General features: G+C 35.9%; 1 protein-coding gene and 1 long non-coding RNA gene across 47 annotated transcripts in view; one reads left to right on the forward strand and one right to left on the reverse strand.

Annotated features, from left to right (window-relative positions):
- The window catches only part of SORBS2 (sorbin and SH3 domain containing 2), a 215393-nt gene that overhangs the window by 70722 nt on the left and 118547 nt on the right, over positions 1-26124 (reverse strand). For 7 of the 46 annotated variants that reach the window (XM_072776009.1, XM_072776007.1, XM_072776008.1 and 4 more), the window contains 4 exons: positions 15585-15611; positions 15219-15343; positions 13788-14429; positions 1174-1312 (listed from right to left, as the gene is read on the reverse strand). In XM_072776009.1, coding sequence (XP_072632110.1) covers positions 1174-1312; positions 13788-14429; positions 15219-15343; positions 15585-15611 — 933 coding nt within the window. Of the gene's footprint in view, positions 1-1173; positions 1313-4993; positions 5030-7759; positions 7847-13787; positions 14430-15218; positions 15344-15584; positions 15612-21582; positions 21676-26124 lie in introns of all 46 variants that reach the window. The other 39 variants (XM_072776038.1, XM_072776030.1, XM_072776037.1 and 36 more) reach the window with 15 other exon arrangements.
- The window catches only part of LOC140604684 (uncharacterized), a 30168-nt gene continuing 5944 nt past the window's right edge, over positions 1901-26124 (forward strand). The window contains exons 1-2 of the long non-coding RNA XR_012007496.1: positions 1901-11095; positions 13035-13113. This is a non-coding gene — a long non-coding RNA (uncharacterized lncRNA). The remainder of the gene's footprint in view (positions 11096-13034; positions 13114-26124) is intronic.

The following is a 26124-nucleotide window of genomic DNA, read 5'->3' on the forward strand; positions in this document are numbered from 1 at the left end:
GACCACAGAAGTTGAGATCCACAGTGAGCCTGCTGAATGTTCCTGGGTAAGCTGATGACATCATGTTTTTCAACAAACAGGGTTGGGGAAGATGAGGTCCTGCCTGCTGTCAAAAAGGAAATGGGGGTCAAAACCTCATGCTCTAATTTCTTTCTGTTGCTGGGTAGTGGGGTGGTAGCCAGACCACTGGTCCTCTTCTGCTTTTCTGAGAGGTGTGCTGCTGGCAAACTTTCCACCGCCTTCCTCCCTGCTGTCTGGAAGCCTTCCAGCCACTCAGCGTCATGGAAACTTTCTCAGCATGAATTCGGATGATGGTTTGATCTGGTTTGATTTTTAGTGTTTTGATTTTTTTTGACATTCTTAAAACTAAGAAATACTTCTGTTATTTTCTAAATAGTCCTAATATATTTTGCCACATAAAAATATCTGTTATCGTATAGTACAAGTTCTTATCCAGGAGGCTTCAAAGAAGTCACAAGTTCCATGAAATTATATGTTTAAAATTTTTCCTTATGAATGTTCAAATGTTCATTTTTTTTTTTTTCTGGAGAAGACCTCTCTTTCATCCAATTCTTAATTTTCAAAGGATTAAGAACTCTCTATGACATTCAGGGCTCATTACTGAAAGGAACTCATATCCCTGGCCGATGGTCTTCTGGTCTCAGTTCGAAGAGCAGTTTATTACTTTGTGAGGCAGTAGTTTACTGTTTACTCTTTGGTGAGGCAGCCTGTTCCCTTTTTAGACTGTTTTAACTCTTTAACAATTCTTTATATATACCAACACAAATTTCTACAATGAAAACTTTTCCACAAAAGAATAGGCTCTCTTGAACATGGATGGTATTTGCCATCCAAGGAAATGTGCTGTATGAATGTTTTGGTCATGTGAATTCTCCTGCCTATCTGGCCACGTTTTTCTTTCTGCCCCAAACCCCAAATGCCTAATAGCCTCGGAGGTAGATGCAATCATTGTCTTGGAATAGCTGGATGCCTACTTTTCCAGTGTTGAATCCTCTGCTCTTAATTCCTCCCCTAGGATAGCATCATTAACTAGTGGTGTGTTGAATGTTTCTTCCTCCTTTTTTAAAAAAAATTACTCTGGTATTTTTCTCATGTGGTTTGTACTTGTTATATTGAAATTGTTATGGAAATCACGACTATCAAATGACTCACCAAGTGACCGGCCATGCTGCATGATAATGCTGGAATTGAGCGAGCCTGGGAGAGAGTAAGCTGAAGGGGAAAATGGCCTTTGATAGTAACTCATTGGACTCACAGCGCCTCCAGAGTTTCCATTCACTGTTATCTGGCTCTGGGAAAAGAGCAAAGACATCCTGTTATAGCACATAGTCCCCTGTAAACATCATTCCTTTAGATGACAATAAAAGACTTCTACTCACATGACAGCAATCAGCTGTCAAGTGTTTATTTACTTTGAAAACTGATGTCTACAGGGATGGGGTACATTTTTTCAATGTCTTCTCTATCTCCCCTTATTTCTGAAATCACTGTCTTAGATGTCAGAGGGCACAGGAGGTAATTAGGAAGAATAGAATCAGCTGACCATTGGGCATGCCACTCTGCCAACAGAGATGCCAAAAGTATCAGTGGGAGTCAGTATAAAATAAACATGGACGGTGAATTTGCTTTTAGAGTCATGACGGGTGGTCAGAACATTGTCACACTGCTCTGCATGAGGGATTTGAAATGAATCTTCTTTGACAGGAAGAAGGAGATTGGTTTTCAGGCTTAGGGATATCCTCCAGTGGATGGATGTTTCTAGGCAAGCTGATAATATGAGGAACACAACTGTTTGGATTTATTTATCATGAAGCAATCTATTCCAGAAGAATCAGATTTTCATTTAGCACTTTCATTTAGCACTTTATGAGCCTTTTTTTGTTTATTAATAATTCATTATTTTGATTGCTTTATAGCTGGGTATTTTATATCCCCAGTGATATCTCAAGATACTTGTCATATATAAGTTTCTATGCGTTCAGTCTGGTGCTAATAACATAGTAGATATTTAATAGATATATATTCTGATTGAATTGAATTGAATTGGATCAGCTGAGTTCACGGAGGTTGAGCTCACCACTGTTGAGCATGCCTCTCCATCCACAACACAGCCTGAAGCATGATGGAGATTACATAATGCATGCGGATGAGACAAAACGTTAGTGAGAGCGTTTAGTTAAAATACCTTACAGCTGAATATGCACAAACACACACATGCACATAAAGAACCATCATTTGTGAACTTTTTCTACTTATTTTAAAACAAATTAAACTTGTAAAATATAGGCCTGAAATGTAGGTAGTCAATTGCATATTTCCATGAATTTTCACTTTAAAGCAGATGTTTTGAAATGACCCAGGAGTTAATTTAATTTCATTGTTTTATAGCCATACCACATCTGTCCTACAATCAACATTCCACTATAATGATTGTGCTTACTGATTAAGTATTTCTCTAAACTCTTGCAGAAACCACTCTCATGTCACAAGCCACCATATATCTTCTAGATCTGCTACCTAAAGAGCCCTGGGCATTCAAACGATGTGAGGTGCTGGCCTACCCAAATGCTTCAGGGCCTGTCTGTAACTTTGACTAATTATGTGAGAATATTTTTGCCACCTTGCCCAAACCAGTTGGTTCTTTGTAAATATAATTGTAATACTATTATTATAGGGTGTTACAATGAATGTTAAAATGTTAAAAGCAGGAGAGTTCTTATTAAAAACCATTACATTAATTTGTTACTAAACTTAGGGAAATTGTCTTGAATCTTATTTTGACAGTTCCAGTAACATTGATGACAGGTTAAAAAATATTTATTTATATTTACTGCAAATAGACTTAGGGTTTCATTGTGCTAAATCAACTAGGAGTTTACTAATGAAATAATATCATAGAATTTTAGAAAATACTTTGTTGTAATACTGAAATAATTATTAGGAAAATCATCTCATGGAGAATCTAGGTGCAATTTAAATTGCAACTTGAAACTAAGTTCAGTTACAATTAGCTCTGAAGGTGCCCACAAGACTATATGTATGCCTTTCAGGCTCCTGAAGAGGGTTTTTTTTTTTTTTTTTTTTTTTTTTAAGATTTTATTGATTTATTCATGAGAGACACAGGCAGAAACATAGGCAGTGGGAGAAGTCCTCACAGGGTGAAGAGTCTTAAAAATAGCTAATTAAATCAGTTAGTACCTAAATTGATATTCTATCACTGTTCTGTATCTTTGGTTAAAGGCCCTACCATTTTTTAAAGTTTTAAAAGTAAAGAACTATTGAAAATCCAGTAAGACATGGAGAGGCCCAGGTCTGCTGAGCTCCTGGCTGTAGTGGTAGGTGGGGTATACCCTGGAAAGTGAGGTATTTTTTAAAATTTTTTTTCTGTAGCCCAGTTACTAACTGGAACATTTCACAGCAAAGTTTTATATCTAGCCATTGAATGAATACTAAACCCCATCTAAAGCATTGTTAAATATTTAAGAAAGATACTAAAAAGTATCTTTTGTCTTCTGTGATTGCAATGTCCTGAAAACACAAGGCTTATATTTCTCCACGCATGAAATTTTCAGGTTTATGACCTTGACACAACATAAAGAGTATGTATCACAACTAAAATTTTGTTTATAATGGTGCTTATTTCGAACTTCATTATGAAATTAGTTTTAGAAAAAAAATCCCCCCCCTTTTTTTTGCCTAAAGTGATGTACCTTTCAAAGTGAAGCCCTTATCTACATATTACATATGACTGAAAATCTGTATCTTAAAATTTCAAGGCATTTTAGTCATTCACTAATCATTTATTGGGGACAACTTGTCATATAGACACATTTAAATGATGTCATATGTGTAGGATTTATATATTGCTCTAAGTGGAAAAGAAATTACTGATATATAAAACTGTAAATGAAGTCACAAATTTCTATGCCAGAGTTGCTCAAGAAAAATAATTCCAAAAAATCAGAGGGCTAAATTTCTGCAGTGTAGGCTAAGAGTATTTACATCATTCACACCTGTTAGACAGTTAGGTTCAAAAGATGTAGCAGTTAGTGAGAGAGAAACAAGAATTTGCATCATATGGTCAACAATTGTTAATGTGAGAAACAAGGCTATACGAACTATTCACACAGGACACACTCGTATGAGAATTTGCTGTTATCTACTAGGATTTAAGGATGGGTTAAAATTTTTGAGAATTTTTAGACTTTTCCTATAATATAACCATCAGAATATTATATGTATATGTATCTAAATTTCTGAGATAATTTCTTCTTTGAGATAACAAAATCTTATCAAGGCAAATCACTGTACAAACTCATTAGCTAGAGCAACATGGTGTAAATATAAATGACTCCAAAATGAGTGAAGAGAATTGACTCTTTCTCCTCAAAGGAGGCTTATGAGGATGACTGTCAAGGATTTTTGGGATGGACTGTATGGAATTGGCTTAGATATAATTTGCACCTATGTGAATAAAAGTGCTTGGCAGCAAAGATGGCAGACAAGAAATCAATCAGTCCTTGTGTTTGGTGGATGGGAATCTGTATAAAAAGTGGTGCAAGCAAAGGAAGGAAGAATAATTGCAAGCATGGCAGCAGTGGAGATCACGGTGGTGCCAGCTGTCACGGCAAACCTCAGACCCACAGCTGGGGATGGTTTCAGCTACCTGAGCTCATCTGGAATGGCAGGGGGTGCTCACTGGAGGGGTAGGACAAGTCGGTAGTGAGACAGCCTGCAGTGTAGATGTGGATAAGGAGGTCAGGAGTAAGGAGAAGGGGTTTATAAAAAGCAGTGAGAGGATCAGGGGTCTATGCAGCTATGGAGGCCTCAAATCAGCAGGTGGTGGCAGCGACAGTGACTTGGCTGGAGCCACCCTTGAGTAAAAAGTGGCTCAGTTAAAAAGCACCATAGGAGGAAGGCGTGAGGAAGAGGCTTCTGGTGTGCTTTCTCTGTGTGTCTGTGAAGCATTTACCTCCAGCACATTGGCAGTTAAGTTCTGGTTTCCAGGCTGAGTTTGAGGGAAAAATAAAAGAGATATAAATTATCCAGTTAATAAAAACATCTCTTTTTGCAATGTGCCAGAGAAGGCTTTATTCAGCTTTAACATCAGCTGTATGTGCAAGCCCTTAAGGAAGACATTCAAAGGATTAGGTGCCAGGACACAGTATAGAACAAGCATGAAAACATGAAGAAAATGAATCCAATAAGTGTTTTTGGAAATAAGACCAGTTTTCACACGGCACTGCATTGTAATTTTGAGTGGGAGCTTTGAGAGTATTGGCGTAATGGAGTTATTCTCTCAGAAGTTTTGTGTTTTGTATCCACGACAGCAAAATAATATCAGGTTGTCTATTGGTTAGAGAATTCACTTCCCTTCAACAGAAAAAACTCTTATTGCAGATTTCTCCTTACCACCTCCCCCCACCCGGAAATTGTCCCTAAGATATAAAACAGGTTGCCTCATGTTTTTTTTTTTTTTTTTTTCCTGACTTAAAAGTCTAAGGAATGATGAATAAAAACAATTGGGTGGAAAGAGAATTTTGTTTCCTTTCCACTCAATGACTCTCTTTTTAAAAAAATTTCACTATAAGATACTAAGAGAATTGAACTTTAAAATATCCGAGCAGTGCAAAATAGAGGTACCTGTGGGTGAAAATGAAGTGGACACAAAAACCAGCCCCTGATGATGATTAGAAGTTGTCCTAGTTGGTTAGAGCTGCTGCTGGTTTTAAGTCTTAGGTAAAGGAGAAAGAAACTGGAGAAATGAAAGGTTTAATACCTCCAAGGCTATATAACCTAAGAGGCTAAACATGGTGGTGGTGGTGGGGAGGATGGTCTGTGAAAGGAAGAGAGTGGATGGCCCATTACAGGGTTTGTAAGTGTCCCTTCTGACTACTCTGAGGTCTAGCGACACAGTCAAATATGATGATAAGCATCAGCCTCATCATGAGTAAATGAAACTCTAAAGCAAAATTTTTTTTCTCGACTCTTTCCTTCCCCTGTCAGAAGAAAGGTTTTTTTGAGTGTTGATGTGGAGCCAGTTGTAAGACAGATAGCCAGAAGTATTATGGGGCATTAATACAAAGATAGGGAATAAATTAAAGAAGACTGTATACATTTAGAAATCTTGCCTGTTAAAGGTTTAAATGGTACTAATTGGTGTTCTTGACCAGCCATCATTTTAATAACAGTTGATGTCACAGTGGCTATTGATCTCAAAAAAGGTCATAATTAATTCTTTTTCTCAGACTTTTAATTGGATTTAAAAAATCAAATATATCTCTTTCTTTTAGTCATATAAACCTTAAAAAATCTGAGGAAAAACTATTGATTCTCCTGAGGAAAAATACACAAATTCATATATACATAAAATTCTCGATAAATGTAAGGGGTTCGTGGATACTGGAAAGCACATTCTTAATCTAACAAGTTAAGAAATTCCAACCCTAAAAAAACAAAACAAAAAAAAAAACAAAAAAAAAACAAATTCCAACCCTGGATAAAAAGACAGATTTCCTTATTTTATTTTTATTTAATAAGATTTTTGTTGTTGTTTAAACACACTTATTTTAAAGGTGATACTTTTTTTTTTTACTGTATACAGTTTTAAAATCTCTAGAATTAACTGACAGAAATTTTCAAGTTAGCCAGAACTTAAAATTTTCTAGTAGGAAGATATCCATGTTATTAGTAAATTTTTATAATAAGGTAAGTAAAACTGTATTATTGTGAAGTAAAACTATAATGTTATAAAAGTACAGTAATTATAGCTTAAAATGTTAGAATCTTGCTAGAGGTCCAAATGCAATTCAGTATAAAGCTATCTTGGGTGAGGATAGTGTCTGTAGAATTTCTCATAATAATGCAGTTTCACTAAGGTGTTTTCCATATAACATCCAGTCTCTTTAGTTTTGCTTATGCTAAGTGAAAACTTTGTTAGATAATAGATAAATCCTGCCAAAGGATTTGAGTTATATGCTCAAAAGAGTTTTTTCTCTTCAAAATTAAAAGGAAAATCTAAAGATTGTAACCCTCACTGGACTGGTTTCCCTACTGTATGTACCCTTTTAGAGTTGATACATGTCAAACACTAAAGCCTACTCTCTCTAGAGCCACCATTGTCATGGGTAATGTGATGAATTTATTTGTATAGCATTATGTGTAGGAATGGTTTTTTCCCATTCATTTGTTCTTCCAAGAGAGTGCAGAACTATTTCATTTTTTGAACTTTTTTCACTATCTCCTGATATATTCACAATTTTAAGTCTTAACGTATGGGTATGTAACAGATGAAATAACTGTTGGTGAGTCATACCACACTTAAATTGCTTTAGATAAAACTAAGACATCAAGTCTGTAGGCTACCTACACAAAAGCAAAAGCTGTGAAATACTCTGTCGTAAAGATGTAAATTATGTCTTAGACTAGTTTTTTATCCCGATCTTATTAATGAAATTCTCTCTTAGACACAGCAGGAGAGAAAACCACATTATACGTGTTTCTCTGGGGAAAATGTGGTAAGAGAGTAGGAAGAAGAGCCTGCAAAGGCAAGAGGGAGTATGTTGTTCACCTGGATCACTTAGCATAGGAAAAATAGCTTAAAACCAGAGTAATTTTTTTTCCTACTGAATTTGATGGCAGACAGACAGAGAACTACAGAAAATCATCTTAGTTGTTTTTTGTCTCCATCTTTCAAGACATGTAAGGTTCAGGTGTTTGACAATAGGCCAAGACTTACCAACTTTTGTTCTTTTTCCCTTATCTCCAATTGTTGAGCTATGAGAGAGGAGGGAGCTAGAAACACCAGTTTGGTGCTGCCTGGTTCCTACAAAGAAAAGGCACTTAAACCCCAAGATACTTAACATCCTAAGAAAGAGCACTGGGTTATTCAAAATAGCACTGAATATCTTGGTCCAAATAAATTTGACCCGAAATGCTAAGGTGCAGCTGTTGATGAAAGAGACCGCTAACTCTAGGTTGGGCTCCTTGAGGAACTAAGGAACAAGGAGACTCAGGAAGGATGCGTTTGAGCAATGGAAAAGGTGAATTGGTGGTTTGTATGCCTTGCCAACTCAAGTGCCCACTCTGGGCTGGGAATGTACCCAGAATGTGCAGATAAGACCAGGCATTAGATAAGAGGGAATAGTGGGACCATGGTGGGGTGGAGAAGGTATGTTCCTCCTGACAGAAGCCAAATTAAAAATGAAATGAACTCAGGAGCAAGCAAACAAAACATATACACTATACTTGTAAGTCCTCTGTGGTACTCAGATGGAGATTATGATTTTGAATCATGGGAAGGTGTCATATTTTAAGAACGGTGCCAGAAGATGGGGTTCAAGAGTCAGGTTATATCAGAAAAGAGACACAGTGGAAGTTGCTGGTTGAGCTGTGGATCTGGAGTTAAACTGGGGCAGATCCTGTAACCTCAGCTTCCTCACCTGTAAAATATGGATATTAACTAAACCCTTCTCCTAAAACTAGTGAAAATTAGGTGTGGAAATGTAAGTATGCAGTACCGTATCTGGTGTGTTTTCATAGCTCTCAATAAATGAGTCATTTTTAAGAAATTGAAATGCTTGGAAGCCACCGGAACACTTTGCACAAAGCAAAGAGCAGGGTAAATAAACAAAAAATATGAAAGTTGTCATATAGAAAAGGGAGAGAATATCATCTCTTTTGCTCTGTGGGAAGAATATACAGAAGTTAAGGCAGATTATGACTTAATATTATAAGTACTTTCTCATAATTAGACTTGAGAATGGCTTGAGCCCTTGTCCATACCTAAGTGTATTCAAGAAGAGGCTCATGTTCATCGGTTTGGAGGTGCTGTGGAGGAGATCCTTGGTGATTTCTAAATTCTTATCGGACTCCAAAACATGCCTTACTGTTCAATCATTCAAAAACCTCAAATGACATATGTTAGACATATGAAGAAATTGCCAAAGACCTGATCAACTAATAGCATAGCAGACCAATAAAGAAGTTGGGAAACTGGTTGGCTGGCCTGATGGCATATATGAGTGAGCTGGGCTGGTACTTACGGGATTGGTCTAGAAAACCTACTCTATATTCTACACCTTTCCTATCATTCCACGCTGCTGACATTTGTTCATGACTCTGCCTTCCTTAATTTATATATCTTGATCCCATGGAGCAAAAGATATGACTTTTCTCCTTTTTCTACGTGACAGTCAGACTAATTTTCCTCTGAGTCTGCACCATATGGGCAGCAGCAGCTGTGAAAGTAAGGCTTTGGCAAATGATTGATTACGTTATTTCATAATAGAAGGGTCCAGTTTATCTTCCTGAAGCAAAGGACACAGCATTCACAAATGCCAGGGAAAATATTTAGGGTGTAGCTTTTGCTGTCTTTTCAAAGCTTCTGGCTTAGACCTTCACTTATCTGACATTGAAGAACAATGTGACATTTTTAGCAACAGGATATCTGTTCCCACAGTAACAGAAGGGTAACACATCTCATTTTGTATTCTCTGTATTCTCTCTGTTTGTAACTTTGTAAGAAGATGAAAACATATGAAGTTTATAAAGCAATATGTTAAATTATCAAATACGGAGGGGATCAAAATGCCTGAAAGTAGGTTGCTGTTTTCTTCTTAAACCAACTTTAATGAAAACAACAACAACAACAAAATGTAAATGAAACTTGTACAACACCTAAGTTTCCTTTTCCCTTCTTAGTATAGAGAGTTTTTGTTTCGTGGGTCTGCTAATTTCTTGGGAGGCTAATTCTTTATTATAGAACCTATATTGAGCTGATTCATAGAGTGTAGCTTACAGCTCTTGGCATTTAATGAGAGTTCTTGCCAGAATGTGGAATGTAAGTATTTAAAATGAAAAGGTCACCATCGTAAGAGGCCATTACATGGAAAATGAGACTTAAAAATGATGTATATCAGCATAGGCAAGATACGGAAGCAACATGGATCAGCAGATGAATGGATAAAGAAAATGTGGTGTATGCATACAGTGGAGTGTTATCCAGTGTTAAGAAAGAAAGAAATCTTGTCACATGAGACATAAACGAACCTTAGGGACATTAGGCTTGGTGAAATAAGCTAGTCACAGAAGGACAAATATTGCATGATTCCACTCACATAAGGTATCTAAGATAGTCAAATTCAGAGAAGCAGGGAGTAGAGTGCTGGTTGCCAGGGGCAGTGGTGTGGCTGGGAATATGGGTTGCTGTTCAACAGGTAAAAAGTTTCATTCATGCCAGATGAACCAGATGAATAAGTTCTGGAGATCTGCTTTGTGGCTATAGTTAACGATACGGTATTGCACACTTTAAAATTTGTTAAAAGGGTAGATCTCATGTTAAAAACTCTTGCTACCAAAAAAAAAAAAAAAAGGTAAAAATTGCAACAATGTTATGCCACTTTTTGATAAAGTGCTATGAGAGACAACACAGTGTCACTTTGGAACAGAGTGCAGGGCAGATGACATAAACTTTAATCCACTCATAAAAAATGCATTTTTGAAAACAATGTATTTCTTTCTCCCAATCAGATGCAGAGTTTGAAAAAGGGATATTATTTTATTTATTTATTTTTAAAGATATTACTTCTTATTTTAGAGAGAGAGAATATGTGTGTGTGTGGGGGGGGGAGTGGGTAAGAGTGGGGAGCAGAGGTAGAGGGAGAGAGAGAATTTCAAGGAGATTCCTTGAGATCTCGGGCTCAGTCTCATGAACCTGAGCTGAAACCAACAGTAGGATGTTAAAAACCAACTAAGCCACCCAGGTACCCCAGAAAGGATATTATTTAAAAAAAAAAAAAACAAGAACTACTACATGTTGAGGGATTACTATGTAGCAGGCACTATGCCAAACTCCTTATATACAGTATCTTACTCAAACCTCACTGCAGTGCTATGAGAGGAATGCTTCTATTATCCCCATTTTACAGATGAAGGACTGAGACTCAGAGTCGGGGAATCACTGGATGAAAGGGTTTACAATAATCACACCTTGAAAGGATGTCTCTCCAATTGCTCTTCTAGTGTCTCTTAAGCCCACTCCAAGAAAGTCTCTGTACCCACTACTAAGTCAAGGGTAAGTAAGCAGGACTCAGTGTACACTTGCCCTATCAGCAGTATTTTCTCGGTTAAACATCCCTTCTCCATATAATTTCCTCACTAGGCTTTTAGGATACCACATGTTCCTGGATTTCCTTCTCCCTTAGGGAATGCTCCTTTTTATCTCCTTTCCTGGTTTCTCCTCTTACTACGGGGATGCTCTTAGACTCAGTCCTTGGGCCTCCTGTTTTCTCTGTACTCATGCTCTGGTGATCTCATTCAGTCTCTTGCCTACAAAAACCATCTGTATGCCTTATATGATGGCTTATATCTCCAACCTAGACCTTTCACCTAAATGCCAGACTCCTACATTGGACTTCATACTCGGCCTCTCCATGTGGCTATCTAATAGACGTCTCAAACTTACCATGTCCCAAAGGGAACCTCCAATCTTTCTTCAAACCGTTCTACCCACAATGATCCAGTTTCTATGGACAAAGGATGGCAAACAGCAACTTCTCAGTTGCAAAGACCCAAACCCTTAGGGTCAACCTCAACTCTTTTCTTTCATGTCCCATATGCAGCCAGTTAGGAAGTCCTCTTTCCTCTGTTTTCAAAATACATCCAGACTCTCATTTCTCACCACCTCCACTGCTTCCACCCTGCTTCAAGGCACCCTCATTCCTCACTTAAATGGTTGCAAAAGCCACCTGACTGGCTTGCGCATTCTCCTTCTTGCCCTACTGTATTCTCAATTAAGCTGCCAGAATGATTCAATTAGATGAGGGGTCAAATAAAAATTGTGGTAGCTAAAGATCTTTCAATGACTCTCATTTTTATTGAGAATAAAAGTTGAAATACTGCAATGGCTTGCAGGAATTGCTGTCATTTGGTCTCTGTTACCTCTGACTTCACCTCTGCTTACTCTATGCCTCATTTTCTTCCTCTTCTTTCCACTGGATTCCTTGCTGGTCCCTGAGCAGCCCCAGCATAATTCAGCTTTAAAACCTTAGCACCAGATGAGCTCTCTCACAGGACTGAGTTTCCCCTTCAAAGCCATTTTGTCTTCTCAATGAGGATTCTTTGACTACCCTAAATAACATGAACTCTGCTCCCCAGATCCCTGCTTAGCATTGCTTAGTTATTTATAATCTCCCTCTGATGTATATAATCTACTTATTTCAGTTTTTTATTAATATTTTTCCCTCCCTGGAAAGATTTTAATTATCAATGGTTTCAAATACAGCTCTGTGACTAGGACAGACTTGACACATAGTAGATGCCCAATAAATAATTGTTGAATGAAAAAAAAGTATGAGGATCTCGAATCTTAATTTGTAGATCATGCTGATCCTCTGGGGATTATGTGATGAAACCAACTATTCTGGCAGTATGGATAGGGACAAGATCTATGGAAAAAGAAAGTTATCAAACTTAAATTTCAAGCATAATAAAACCATTTAGAAGAACCAAACTTTGTTAGATGAGTAAATGGAGTTGTTAATGTGGTGGTGTTTGCTATGACTTCTATCCTGCTTGGTGGAGGCGCATGTTCTGGGACACAACTAATTTTGCTCTCTGACACTGGCAGATCCCTGTTTGCAGATCCCTGATTTTGCTTCCCACCTCCTTCTGGGATTGTGGAAGTTATTAATAAATATAAATAAGTTGTAACAGTGCCTGCATATAATAAACTCTTAGTATTTGCTAGTTGCTATTCTTGTTATCTTGTTTATCATATTTCCTAGGGGCTTTCAAAAGATATTATCTTAACTCAAAGAAATTTCTCTAACAAATTAATTTTACCTATCATAATTAGCTGATGGAGATATTTTAGAGAGGTATGAAAATACCCATTTGTTTTTTTAATCATCTAAGCTTAAGGTTTCTGCTTTACAGATGGGGAAGGGATGGATTTGAACTGAAATCTGTTTATCCTTAAAGTTTATGCTCTTGACATTACACTGTTTTTGCAGAAACCAAGAACAGAAACACACTTCACTTCTAAATGATGAAAAAACGTCAGCAGAATGACACTATGAGGGCATTTTGCAGGTAGGAAAATAAACATTTACTTTCTAACAGTCTGAGTATTAAAGATCAATGAATATGCTTTCTGAAATAAATCTCAAGAGGCAGAAATCGATCAAGATTCGGTGAAAATTAATATTGAGCTACAAAGGAATAAATGCTGGTTGAATTAAGATACATGTTTCCTGCCAAAGTGAATTATAATTGCTAATTATTTCAAGACTTTATACATATAAATAAAGTAAATCTAGGTACTCAAAGGTCTGGCATAAAAAATATTTCTTTAAAACTTAAAAGTACTTTGAGCACTGAAGTGGTTTGCAAAGTCTTAAGCAATAATCAATCCATCACTGACTTCTAATAAATTCTTAGAAGGAATAAATTTTATAACATGGTTTCTGGATAAAAGATCTGTGTGTATACATATATACATATATATATGTGTGTGTGTGTGTATACATATATACATATAAATGCACATTTATATATATATTACTATTTCTTGATTAAAAGGTACTTAGAAATTTCTTGATGAATTTAGTAGGATTTTAAATAGGAAGATGAGGAAGATGGTTTCTTTCTCCTTTCCCTTCCTGCTGGGAGACTAACAAAGCATTAGGTTATAGAAGAAGCCCAAACCAAAGGAGTTAGGGTCTCTACTGAACACCTGTAACAAGAGATTGGAAAGTGTAATGTACCACCCGGCAGTCTGAGGACTGAGAGGCCGCAGCAACTGCAGATTTTTGTCTCTCTTGCTGAAGAGGTATCTTTGTAGTCTCTGGAGAAAGCTCAGGTAGCTGTTTGTGGCTTTTAGGATCGTGTCCTGAAACGGGAGTTATCTGAATGGAAAGAGATGCTGTGTGTATCTCAGGCACTGGGTTAGGGGGCGGTGAGCAAGGCCTTTTGGGGAATGATGATACTTCCACAGATTGGGAAAACTGTGGAGTATTAAAGTGGACATTACTTCCTACATCCTGGTTATGGATTAGTTTCAATGTAGAAATCCTTCGAGTCTGAGAATCTTGCATGTAGTCCTCTTGTAGAAATGGGGTGCTGATATCAGCATTTTGTAGGGGACCAGTGCTGGCAGCTGCTGGTAGTGGATTAGTGATTTTTTGTGTATATGATACCGTTGTGTTAGATTCTTCAGAATATACAATTGTCTGGTTGGACTCATCATTAGAATACATAGTTCCCTCAAGAGGTTTTCTGTTAGTAAAGTACTTTGTACAGAAGGGAGTTTGTGTGTTAGTTACTAGTTGGTTTAAAATGTCACCCTTTGTGTGATTGGTTATCAAGGAGCTACAAAAGCTCTCTTTTCTGGGTGGTGGAAAGGGTGCCTGGATTGCCAAAAACATCCGGAGAGAGAAATAATGTTGAAGAAAAAACAGAGAGAAAGTCAAAGTTAGTCATTATAGAAACCAGTGTCAACTTTACCCTTAAAGTAAAGCAACGTCATACCTTCTTCTTATTCTACACATTTTGTTGGCTGATTAAATGATCATTTTTATTCCATTTAGAATGCATTTTAATTTATTATCAATATTGCTCTCTGGGAGAAAATAGTTTTTATAGAGAATACATTACGGAGTTTTTTTCCACCTATACTCTGGAAAATTACGTTAAAAATGAACATGTGTTCTCTTGGCATATTTTTAGACTTTGAGGTATAGGTACTGTATGTTTAGTCACATTGCTTTAATAACAGTTTTCATGTTTGGGGCACAATTTTACTATCTCTCCAGAGTCCTTTTAGTTAATATAATACACAGTTGCATAACTCATGTGTATTGAATAAATACTGTGTTGCTGACCTCATAACTTCAAAATCCAAAGCATCAGCTACCAGCTTTTTAAGAATTAGAAAATATTGTAAACATTATGTTAGAAAGTGTTCTACTTTTATGAACTGAATCAGAAAAAAAAATTCCATAAAGCCTGTTTTGAGTTTAAAACTTGTCTTCTATGTTGTAAATAAAGTTTGGCAAAGAATACAAATACAAGAGCAAAACATATTAAAGATAAAACATGTATCTAAATATTTATATGGAACTCAAGAAGAGAATCTACAGCAGCAGTCTAATAGGATGCTTTAAAATAACACAGTAGACAAGAGTGTGCAAGATTACCTGAGTTGGTGATTTTTTTTCTTGTAAATTTGGTCGAACGCTTCTAAAACCTTTTGCTGCAAGAGAGGAATATGTAGCATCTCCGTTCAGTGTCTCTTGATTTCGATCATTGTAAGATCTCCAAGCTTTTATTAAGGGAAAACAAATTGGATACAAAAATATCTACATTCACTTTTAACATATTTTTGGGTAAAATTTATTTTTATTTCCAAAATTGAAGATTTCTTTTTTAGAAATTAAATTTAGTTTAATAGACGTAACTGTATATGCAATTGAAGTTTACTGTGAGGTCAACAATATGACTATGGATATGTTAAGAAATACTCACAACAAATGTAATGATTATTCAGAATAGCTTTTCTGTACCTGAGTCTGGTGACTGAGAATCACGCCCTAAAAGAAAAAGAAATGTTAAAATTAATACTAAGGTAAAAGAAATGAACAACCCAGTAAAGACTATTTGGCAAAAAAAAACCCACACTCACTTTTTTTTTTTTTTTGCAAACATTATCTCATTTCTAAAACTCTTAAGTAAGTCAAATCTACTAAATGGAAGGGTTGTGCATTTAGTTTTATTTCAATGACAGTATCATTCATTAAGTATAATATGTAATTAAGAACATATAACAACAACAACAAAAAGAACATATAACAAATACTGATTTTTTCCTTCAATAATATTGCAACCATGCAATTCTATTTTATTATTGCCTAAGCTGGATATATGAATTTTAAAATATCAAACCGTTTGATTTTAAAATGGTTTGTAAGCAAACTAAAAAAACAAAAAAACCCAAAAACAAACCCCAAAACTAAAATGGTTTGTAAGCAATGACTGCTTCTCCAAAGCATTAAATTAACACCATATACTTAGCTTTCAGTGCCCTGGTGTTACTAACCATACTCAATTCCTGTGTTAGGGGGCGATTGATTTTTTGTAGTTTGCATTTCATTTTTATACTTTAAGAAAGTGTATGTGTTTCTACCACATTATGTGATATTTTTCAAATCATTCTCTAAACTTTGAATTTTCCTCTTATTGCCATTTTAAAGTCATTGTGTATTCAAATATGAGAGAGCCCTTATAATATATTCCATTGTCTTGCAGTAAGCTGTGGAAAATGAGTTTCAGTATTAACAAATTGCTTTTGATAATGCAGCTGGAAAGTGAGTGGCTCAATGACATATTTACTGTCGGTTTTATTCAAATTATACATTCAAGAATCTTCTGTAACTTATGCACTCTTGAGGTAATCGTCTTGTATTGCTTGGCTCTTTCATACCACATGGTCAACTTCCTGTAGAATCAGAAAGTCTGAACTTTAGAAATGACCTTATGGGTCATCCAGCCTGATCTGTCCAATCCTGGACTCTTTCCCCGAGACTGTTATTAAAATGTTGTATTTCAATGCCTAATAGAACATGAATGTTATATGTAAAAGGACTCTTCATTTTCTTTCTAACACTTATGGGATATTTTGAAATCTAAACACATGAATTTGGAGTGATAAAAATGAGTTGAGAAATGAGAGTTTGATTTTTAGATAAAATATTTGATATTCTTTCCAAACCAAGGGAAGAAAAAGAAATATGAATTAGCACAGAGTACATTACTGTATCTCCAGGTCAGGGGAGTTAGAGAAGACTAACAAATCTTCACCCTTTATAATAATTGTTAATTCAGGACAGAATTTATCGCCAATGAATTCAATATAGGTACCGCAAAGTAAAAAATAACTTTCAAGAGTCATAGGCAAAATGCTTGAAATTTTCGATCACTTAAATAATGATGAGGATTCCATAAAGACAGCAAACAGGGTAGCGATACGGACCAGAACAATCATTAGAATTCTGCTTTGGGGCACCCAGGGAGAGAGACGTAGTGACCACCTGTGTGTCATGGACAGTTTGTGGACAAGGAACAAGTTTGGGAACTTGAGGGAAGCAGCAGGAATAATTATTATTTATATCATAATTAGTTGCCTAATAATACGGAGTTCATTTCACTTTTAGTCTGATAAAACTGGGCTCATAAAGAAGGTTGTGTGGGTATAGGCTGGGGATGGAGATGGTGGGAGCCAGGTGCTTGGAGGTACAAGGGTTGTAGACATGGTGAAGAGGAGGAGGTATAGATAGTGAGCATATTTGAAGGACACTTGAAATAAACTTCCTCTAACTGATAGTTTGTAGAGAGGTACTTCTGTTTCTTCTCACAGGTGACCACATTGGAGATTATGGAATCTACAGTGGGATAAATATTAAGTGTGAGACTCAGAGGACAGTCACTCTGGATTCAACCAGGGGCTTATCTCTCTCTCTCTCTGTCCTGGGCCCAGGGATTTCCAAATGAAACTGCTTATTTCCTCTACTACAGGAAATACGAGGTATTCATTATGATGAGCTTTTAAAACTATACTTAAATACAAAAAATAAGGATGAAATCTACTGCATGGTGGACACAGTTGTAGAATTATGAACAAGGGGATGGGAGAAAAATCACCATGGATTAAAACTTCAGGATGAATCCACATTTTAATGAATCTTATGGTAATGATTAAAGTCTACTCTTTAGTGGGTGGTCTCTTAAGAATAGTTAAGGGTACAACGTTTGTTTCTTTAAAAAAGATCCAGTTATAGATACTGAACACATCCAGTCCTGATTTGCTATTTTATTATAATTCTTTGGAGGCATTGAAACATCAACACCATCCCACATGATTACTATTCACTGTAGACTTGCTTTTATTTAATTTCTGCCAAGAAAACTTAGGGAGGGAAGACAGGGTGGTTTGGAGCAGGTAACAGAAAGCATCCTGGAACCACGCCAAGTGAAGAGAATATCAGTTAAAAAAAAGGGGGTGCCTGGGTGGCTCAGTCAGTTGAGCATCTGCCTTTGGCATGGGTCCTGATCCTAGGGCTCTAGGATTGAGTCCTGCATTGGGCTCCCTACTCCCAGGAAGCCTGCCTCTTCCTCTGCCTTCCTTTCTGTCTTCTTTCATGAATAAATAAATAAAATCTTTTAAAAAATAAGGCCTGGCATGTAAATGATTTGGCAGATTCATGGCGAAATGGTTTTGCCCAGCATCTTGAATATGATTCATGATTATTTACTTGTGAAAAGTCTAGGGATCAGAGCCTTTAATTTCTAGCATTCTTTAGTTGATGGTCATTGCTTCTCTGAAAATTCAAGAACTGAGTAAATGGGGCAGATTTATCATTCTCTGGCTATTTTTCATGGGAATATAAATAGGGTCTGTGAGAATTAAGAACCATAACCCACTCTTTGCTGGTACAATGAACATTCCTCATGTCCAGGCAGAAGGTGGTGGACACCTGTCACAGAAGTTGGTAAGGCATTCGTGGCTCACTTTGGGGATTGGGCTGGATGCCCTGAAAGGTCATTTCTGATTTTATGATTCCAACATAATGAATTTTAGGTAGCCGTGTTTGTGGTACCTGTTTCATCATAATTTTTACCCTGAGGTTTTATTTAAATTCCTCATAACTGGTATGCAATGTTAAACATTATGAACTACACTTTTCTTGAAAACTATGATTTTAATTCTTAGAGCTTCTTTCTTTAGAGAGCTCAAATGCTTTGCAAGAACTAATTAAACATATTAATTCAAGTAGACTAATTGAATGCCTACTGTGTTTCTAAGTATTGTGATAAGCCTTATTTATTATTTTCTTCATTTACTCTTATTTAATTAGGACAAATCCTTGTGAGTTTAGGAAATGATTAAGTTCTCAGAGATGTAGGAAAATGAAACACAAATTCTTTTTTTCAAAGATTATTTTTTAAAGATTTTATTTATTTATTCGTGAGAAACACAGAGACAGAGGCAGAGACACAGGCAGAGGGAGAAGCATGCTCCCCATGGGGAGCCTGATGCTAGACTTGATTCCAGGACCCTGTGATCACGACCTGAGCTGAAGGCAGATGTTCAACCACTGAGCCACTGAGGCATTCTGCCCTACTCTCCACCCCCCCCCCCGCCCACCTTTTTTTAAGAAAGGAAACTGGAGATACAAACAGATGAAATTTCCTACAGGTATGAATAAAACACACATGTGTTGGCTGGACCCAGTCTCTTAGCACAGTGGACCTGTCACCATAGCATACCACCGTATCAGGGTTGTCTTAGACTGCCAAGCATTTTGGTAAAATAAAATAGTCAACATAGTCATCACTGTGGTTCTAGCTTTGGTTGAAAACATCAGTGTGTGCTCTGAATTATCCATTGGGATTTTACTTTTAAAGGTAAACAAAGACACACTGATTTAAGGGATAAAGAGTTGATGAGTAGTAGCTCAAATTGACTCTATGACCTAGGGGGGATGGAGGGAAGCTTGGAATCCTTTGTGGAGGTAGTCTTTTACATAAAGGTTGTTTTATTTTAATAATATCAAATGTAGTAAATATTTACTAATCTCCTTTTGACTCACAAAGAGACACTGTGTCAAATAAGTTTTTATGAAGGCCACCATATCATGTAAGAGGCCTAAAGAGAGGCTGAGTTCTTTCTTCAAAATGTAAATAAATCTTCATTGAAAAATGGTTCATATCTTATGTGTCTAATGAATGCTAAAGAAATCCATTTTTAATGTAACCACAAACAAAGTTCAGGGGACTTCATTCTATAGAAATCTTACTCCTAGTGACATGACAGTTTAAATGGTCCAGAACTATTACATACTTTTATTACTGAAGATTAATTCATATTCCTGAAGTATTAAATCTTTTCTATTATTTTGATTCTGAAGCATTAACATTTTTCTGCTAAGTTGAGTGATATGAAACTGATATTCTAATTTTGACCTTCCAGAATGCAATCTTTATTTCAATCCACTATTAATTCCTTCATGGTTACTTCTGTAAATCATAACAACTTGGCATTGTTGAAGTAGTGCCACATTCCCTAGGTGGCCCCCTCAGATGGTCCACATCTGAAGAGCTTTACTTGGTTGAAATGTTAATGATATTTGTGATTAGGCATCCCAATTACCTGCTGGTCCTGATCAATTTATTTGTTTGTTTTCTAATTTCCCTTCATTCCCATTTCCCTCAGGTACTCAATATAAACACATTTGGGTTTTTCTAACATTTTCCCATGCTCATACACACATAAACAAACGTGTACAAATACATATATAGATATTTTTCTTAACCAAAATGAGGTTGTACTATATACATTGCAATGCAATTTGTGTTTTTAAAAATGTAATATATTATGGAACCACCTGGACTGGTATTTAAACTTGTACATGGAAATCCATTTGTAAACTGGAGGTGGTGCTGGCTAAGAGTGGGAATTCTACACATGAAAGTGTTTTTTTCCTCAACATGGCTGGGTAGTTTAGGATCAAATGGCTTTAGCCAAGGACATTCTCAGTTATTAATTAACTACTAAATGTATGTGTGTAAAAGACACTGATATGCACAGTGTGAATTAAAATGATTTAAACACTCCATCTCTCTCCAACTTCTCCCAAACCCACAAACATTATAAAAAAAAAAAAACAAGGAACCCCAACTCAGCAACCCATAATCAAACCAACTAACCAGTCAGCCGACCAAACAACTAGTCACAGGAAGGTATGGGCATTTCTCAGGGCCTCCAGACATGGGGGTTGCTGGGTTCACTTTGATCCTCTATAGCAGTAGCCCCTTGTACAGATTGTACCCACAGGTCTAGGTCATAAAGAGACACACCTCAGTAGGTGCCGAAATATCACACTCTCAATTAGCTTTCTACAGATATATGTATTTGTGGGTACGTGGTAATCTTACCTGGACCAAGACATTTAAAAATATATATTAGAAGGGCCTTTGCTGATTGGATTAAAGGAAGTTTTAAGATCTTTACCAAACTAATATTCTTTCATATTGTTTCCAACCTTTGGTGAAGAAGTGAATTAATCATAATCCACTTACCTGTAAATCCCTGCCCCTCTGTGTTCCCACTCCCCAACAGTTTTTAAATAAAAAAAACTAAAGCACCTGTGAGTTATCTTAACTAAACATTACATTACTTTAGTTCATGAGAAAAAAAAAAGCTTAGTTATTAACACTTGCAGTTGTTACTCAACACATTTTTGGCAGGTGACGGTTGTTTTTAATTAGATTTTTAAAACTTTTTTTTTTTAACAAGCTATCAGTTTCCTTTGGCTTTTTATTTTTAGAACAAAAACAGTCAGAAGGGATAGGAGCTATTCTTGAGACAAGAAAAATAAGAACTAGTAGGGCTTTAGGAAGGTATTTACTGCTACTTTCATCATCCAAACGAGATAATTCTGGAAAGAGAGAAAGGTCAGATAAAGCCATTCGATTGTGACATTCTGTGAGTTAGCGATATTATACCTGCAGCCAATAGGTTTGGAGAACTTTGAACTCTCTTCACAGATGTTAATGTAACAGACATGGCAGCACGTTTGCGAGCACACCCACCGCTATCTGAAAGCAAAAAAATGATATAGCAGAGGCCACAGCAAAGGAGAAAGCACATGCACTATCATGCATTTTAAGTGGAATGTGCCAGACATCCATGAGGAAGATGAACAGTCAGGATTAGTAACCATGGAATACACTGGAAAATTTCACACCCACCCCAAACTAAAACAGACAAAACAAACAAAAAAACCAGGGGTCTGTCTTAGAAACAGACGCCATTGCTTTAGTAAAAACACAGATTTTATACTTAATATTTTATGGGTTTCCTTTAAAGAAAACAGAAGCATACAACTCAACTTTGTTTATGCCATTTAAGTTCAATTACTGTTAAATTTATAAGCAGTGTGAAGAGCGCTTAGGGTCAGGGACAACTGATCTTTCAGTATTGGGAGCAATGGTATACCACACTTTGTATTCATCATTTAGGTTTTACTGTATTTTAGCTATTTATGATTCCTAAAGGTAGCTGGAATCACTTCTTGAAGTAAAAGTTATTAACTGATACAAGCATGGTATGATAAATAGGATTCATAAAGAAACAGATGTCATTACAGAAATTCTCTGTCCTTTCATAGTTCTTATTGTTATGGAAATAATTAGCCTATTTGGAATCAAAGGCAACATTGATATATACAGTATTGAAATGACCAATATTTAAAAGATTAAATTGTTTTTATACTTTTGAACAATAGGTTGATGAGGATCCATATACTTACACTTCATGGACATTGCAATGTGAAATAAAGTACGTGAAAATGCATCAGTTATTTTAATGGGATATGAGAAGTTTAGAGTAGCAAGACTTCTAAAATTGGAAGGTTCATGTTCTATTTACGAACAGATTCCAATTTCGTTCCTACATTCCTTTGTATATGGAATGTGCAATAAATAGTTTTGCTCATTCTCCTGGAATGAAAACAACTGAAATTGGAATCTTTTTGAAAGTTATAACTAGGAAAACAAATAATATAACCACCAATATGATAACATAATCATTATATATTGCCACATGCTATTCTCATTATTCCCCCTTTTTCTTTATTTCTTAAAGAAAAGTATCCAGTTTGTTTACTGGAAGTGAGGGGATTTAAGAGTGCTTGGAACAATGACTTAATTATTGGTAAAATCACAAGCAGTAAGGTCAATAGAACTTAAAATTGGTAGAATGATTCTCATATCAAAATATAATTTCTTAAATACATGTTTAAAATTTCCTAATGCAGACAATAACTAATACAGAAAAATGATTTGAAGCAACATATGTGAAGTCAAATATCAAAGATCAAACACAGAAAGACAAATGGTAGAAACATACAATACTAAAGATATCTTTCAAAGAAGCACCAATAGGATTTTAGCAAATTGAAAAAAAAAAGCTACAAGGAAGGAGTGTTTCAGATAAAATGGAGGTAATGTCAGGGAATACGTGGTGTATGTATAGCAGCTATCAATGGTCTAAAAGGACCACGTAGTCAAGGATGTTGAAAGTGGAAATGGACCTCTAAGAAATTTTATTTTCTAGTTCTTGGAACTCTGGACATCTGAAAACTAGCAGGAATGAGAAAGAAAAATTTCACAATGAGGAGGTTCAGAGTTACTGGTTAAATCCATCGTTCCAAAACGTGTGCCAAGACACCTCAGGCCCCATCAGAAAGTTCACAGGGCTTGGGGAAGACTTCTTCTGTTCTTGAGGAGAACACAGTGATGCCTCTCAGATGCTGCATGAACCACTAGCCTTAGTTCCCATTTTCAGCATAATCGTTTGTGCTGTTTTCCTTTAAATGTATCATATCTTTGAAAAGCTGGGTTTTGGTGATCACAGGGGCAAAGAACAAATCCCCTCTGAAAATAATTTTGGACCAGTAAAAGAGAGTGGCGATGTATGCTCTAATTCCATGGTCTGAGAAGTTTTGTGTGTCTCCAACAGACACACTATCCTGTTAGTAAGTAACTGTGGTTATAAAGAATAAATTAAAATGATTGGCTTTTTTATTACAGTGTATTATTTTTTTAAATTGCTTCTCAGTTGGTAGAACATAAGTACTTATTAAGTTGTCTGCACCTACTACTTAATAAATAGAACTGTTAGGTATTTCTTTTGCCTTGAGAGTATGCCTAAAAATTACTAAGATATCTTGGCACAGCAAAACAAGAAAGGGTAGGAACCTCTGTGTCAAACAGTTTTTGTATTCTAAGCAGTTCTATGATCTACATAAAATGAATAGAGCATCAGTTTTTTATTAACAGTTTAACAAGGAGCTCACTTCGAAAAGTTGAGACATTTGTGAAATTGCTAAGAACAGAAAAATCTCTTAGATTTTCTACTTGTTGATACTTTCTGCTATTCCTTGAAGATATTTTCTTAAGATCTCAAAATGAGGATACTTTCTTGCACACTTTAGGTTATCCTAAAGAATCTTGATGCCACTCTCACCTTCAAGGTGGCATACTCTTGCACAGACCTGCAGGACTCCTGGGAGCTGCTTCTAATTTCTGGGAAGCACTCATGGGTAAATCACACACTATGAATTATTTGATGTCTTTCTCTCTTCCCTTTCTGGAATAGCTAAGATTTTCCTTAGAAGATAATGGCTCCCGAGTCCAAAGAGTGGAAATACTGCATGTTTTATAATTTCTATACATTGTTTAGATACTTCTGTATGAAAAAATGAATCACATTTCTTTGGCTCTTTTATAACATATTTGACCAATAATGGAAAGCTAATTTAAAAGAATCTCTTTTCAAAAAAATAAAAAAAATAAAAGAATCTCTTTTCAAAAACTTGACTGATGCATGGACATTGAAAGTAGTACTGTATCTCTTTAATGATTGATAGGTAGATGATGAAGAACAGTTTTATGTACAGATATTTAGGAATTAATCTCTCCTTCATTTTGTAGATATAGCAACAATGCTTTTTTCAACTTTCTATAGCAAGATTTATATCTATCTATCATCTATCTATCTATCTATCTATCTATATTTTTTAAAGTGGTGTGGTTTTATAGCAAAATTATAGTATTGCTTTGGAATTTTAAACAAAGAACTCCAGTCAATTCTAATCAACTTTGTATGCATATGTTTAATATATTTTTGCACATATGTGTGTAAATTTACCCAGATAAGTAAAATAAATGCAAATTAGCATTCCATATAGAACTGAGCTCACTCCTTTTAAATGAGAGCATGCTTTAGAGAGTTACATTCATGTTGCTGGAGCATTCACTTGACTCAAGTACCCTGGAGACCTAAGCAAATGTATAAATTTTCTCTTTGTCTACTTTGCTATTAGGGATTGCATCCTATGACTAGGAAGGTTAATTACTGAATGCATTATAATGAATATGGCATATTTATAGTATAATCACATATTCTATTTGCTTTCTTCAATCCTTTTGCCTAATAGTATTTCTCCTTTCATTTCCCGTGTCTACCTGCCACATCTCCAGTTGTCCAAATGCCTTTACTTGTTTCATTTCTAAGGTTGTCATTTCTCTTGATTTCTAAGCCTCCCTTATTTATTTTGACTATTTTAACTATCCTCATCTTGCCTCTTACTCTCCACATTTATACCTGCATCTTCAGGGGGGCAGCTAACCCATGACTCTCCAAGGTCATCCACTGCAAGTTTTTGCTAAAGTCAGCCACAGAATCATGGACAAAGACATGTCCATGTCTCTATACTTGATCTAGGGATTAGATATTGGTTCTCACCAATGATTGTTAATCCTTCCTTGGGGCATTTTGCTAACAACAAGAGATAGCAAAAAGGCGAACTGCATGATGTGAGAAATTATCTTGGACTACCCTTCCTCCTCTGCCACAGAGTAACTGGCTAAAACAACTTTCAGTGATCACTTGTAGATAGGAAATGCTATTTTTAGAACACAGGTTACAGAATTTCAGTGAGAAAGTTGTTTAACAGAGTTACCTGATAGTGAATATAACCATGTTGGAGGAGGGAAAGCTGAAAATGGAAGTTAAAATATTTCTACTATGGAAAAAAATTCATACGTACCCAGCATGTGTCACAAACCCTGTTACAATTAATCTGTATATAATACAGAGTTTAGAGACCTCAATGTTGTTGAAGCTAGTTAGAGATACTGCTCTCATTCTAAAAATAAAATGCTTATGACTTTATGTATATTGTGTCTAGCTTAATTAATCTGATCTCATATAAAGCTTTGGCACTCTGTCTGCTAACATTGTTAACATAAAGTGTTTATAGAAAAGGGAATTTAAAATGTTTTCTGCTAGAGCAATTTGCCTATGAAATTAGCCTATTTTAAGTGAGCAATTTCAAGTGTATGCGTCAAGTGACATGCTCCCTTTTCCTAGGGCATATAGGAGTGAATTTAAAGATACGGTTATAGAAAGGGGAGTAAAAGTAGATAGCAAAACAGAAAATTCTACCTTTGATAGATGTAAGATTGGAGCATAAAAACAAA

The sequence above is a fragment of the Canis lupus genome, chromosome 15 (assembly GCF_048164855.1).
Source record: "Canis lupus baileyi chromosome 15, mCanLup2.hap1, whole genome shotgun sequence".
Classification (NCBI taxonomy): Eukaryota; Metazoa; Chordata; class Mammalia; order Carnivora; family Canidae; genus Canis; species Canis lupus.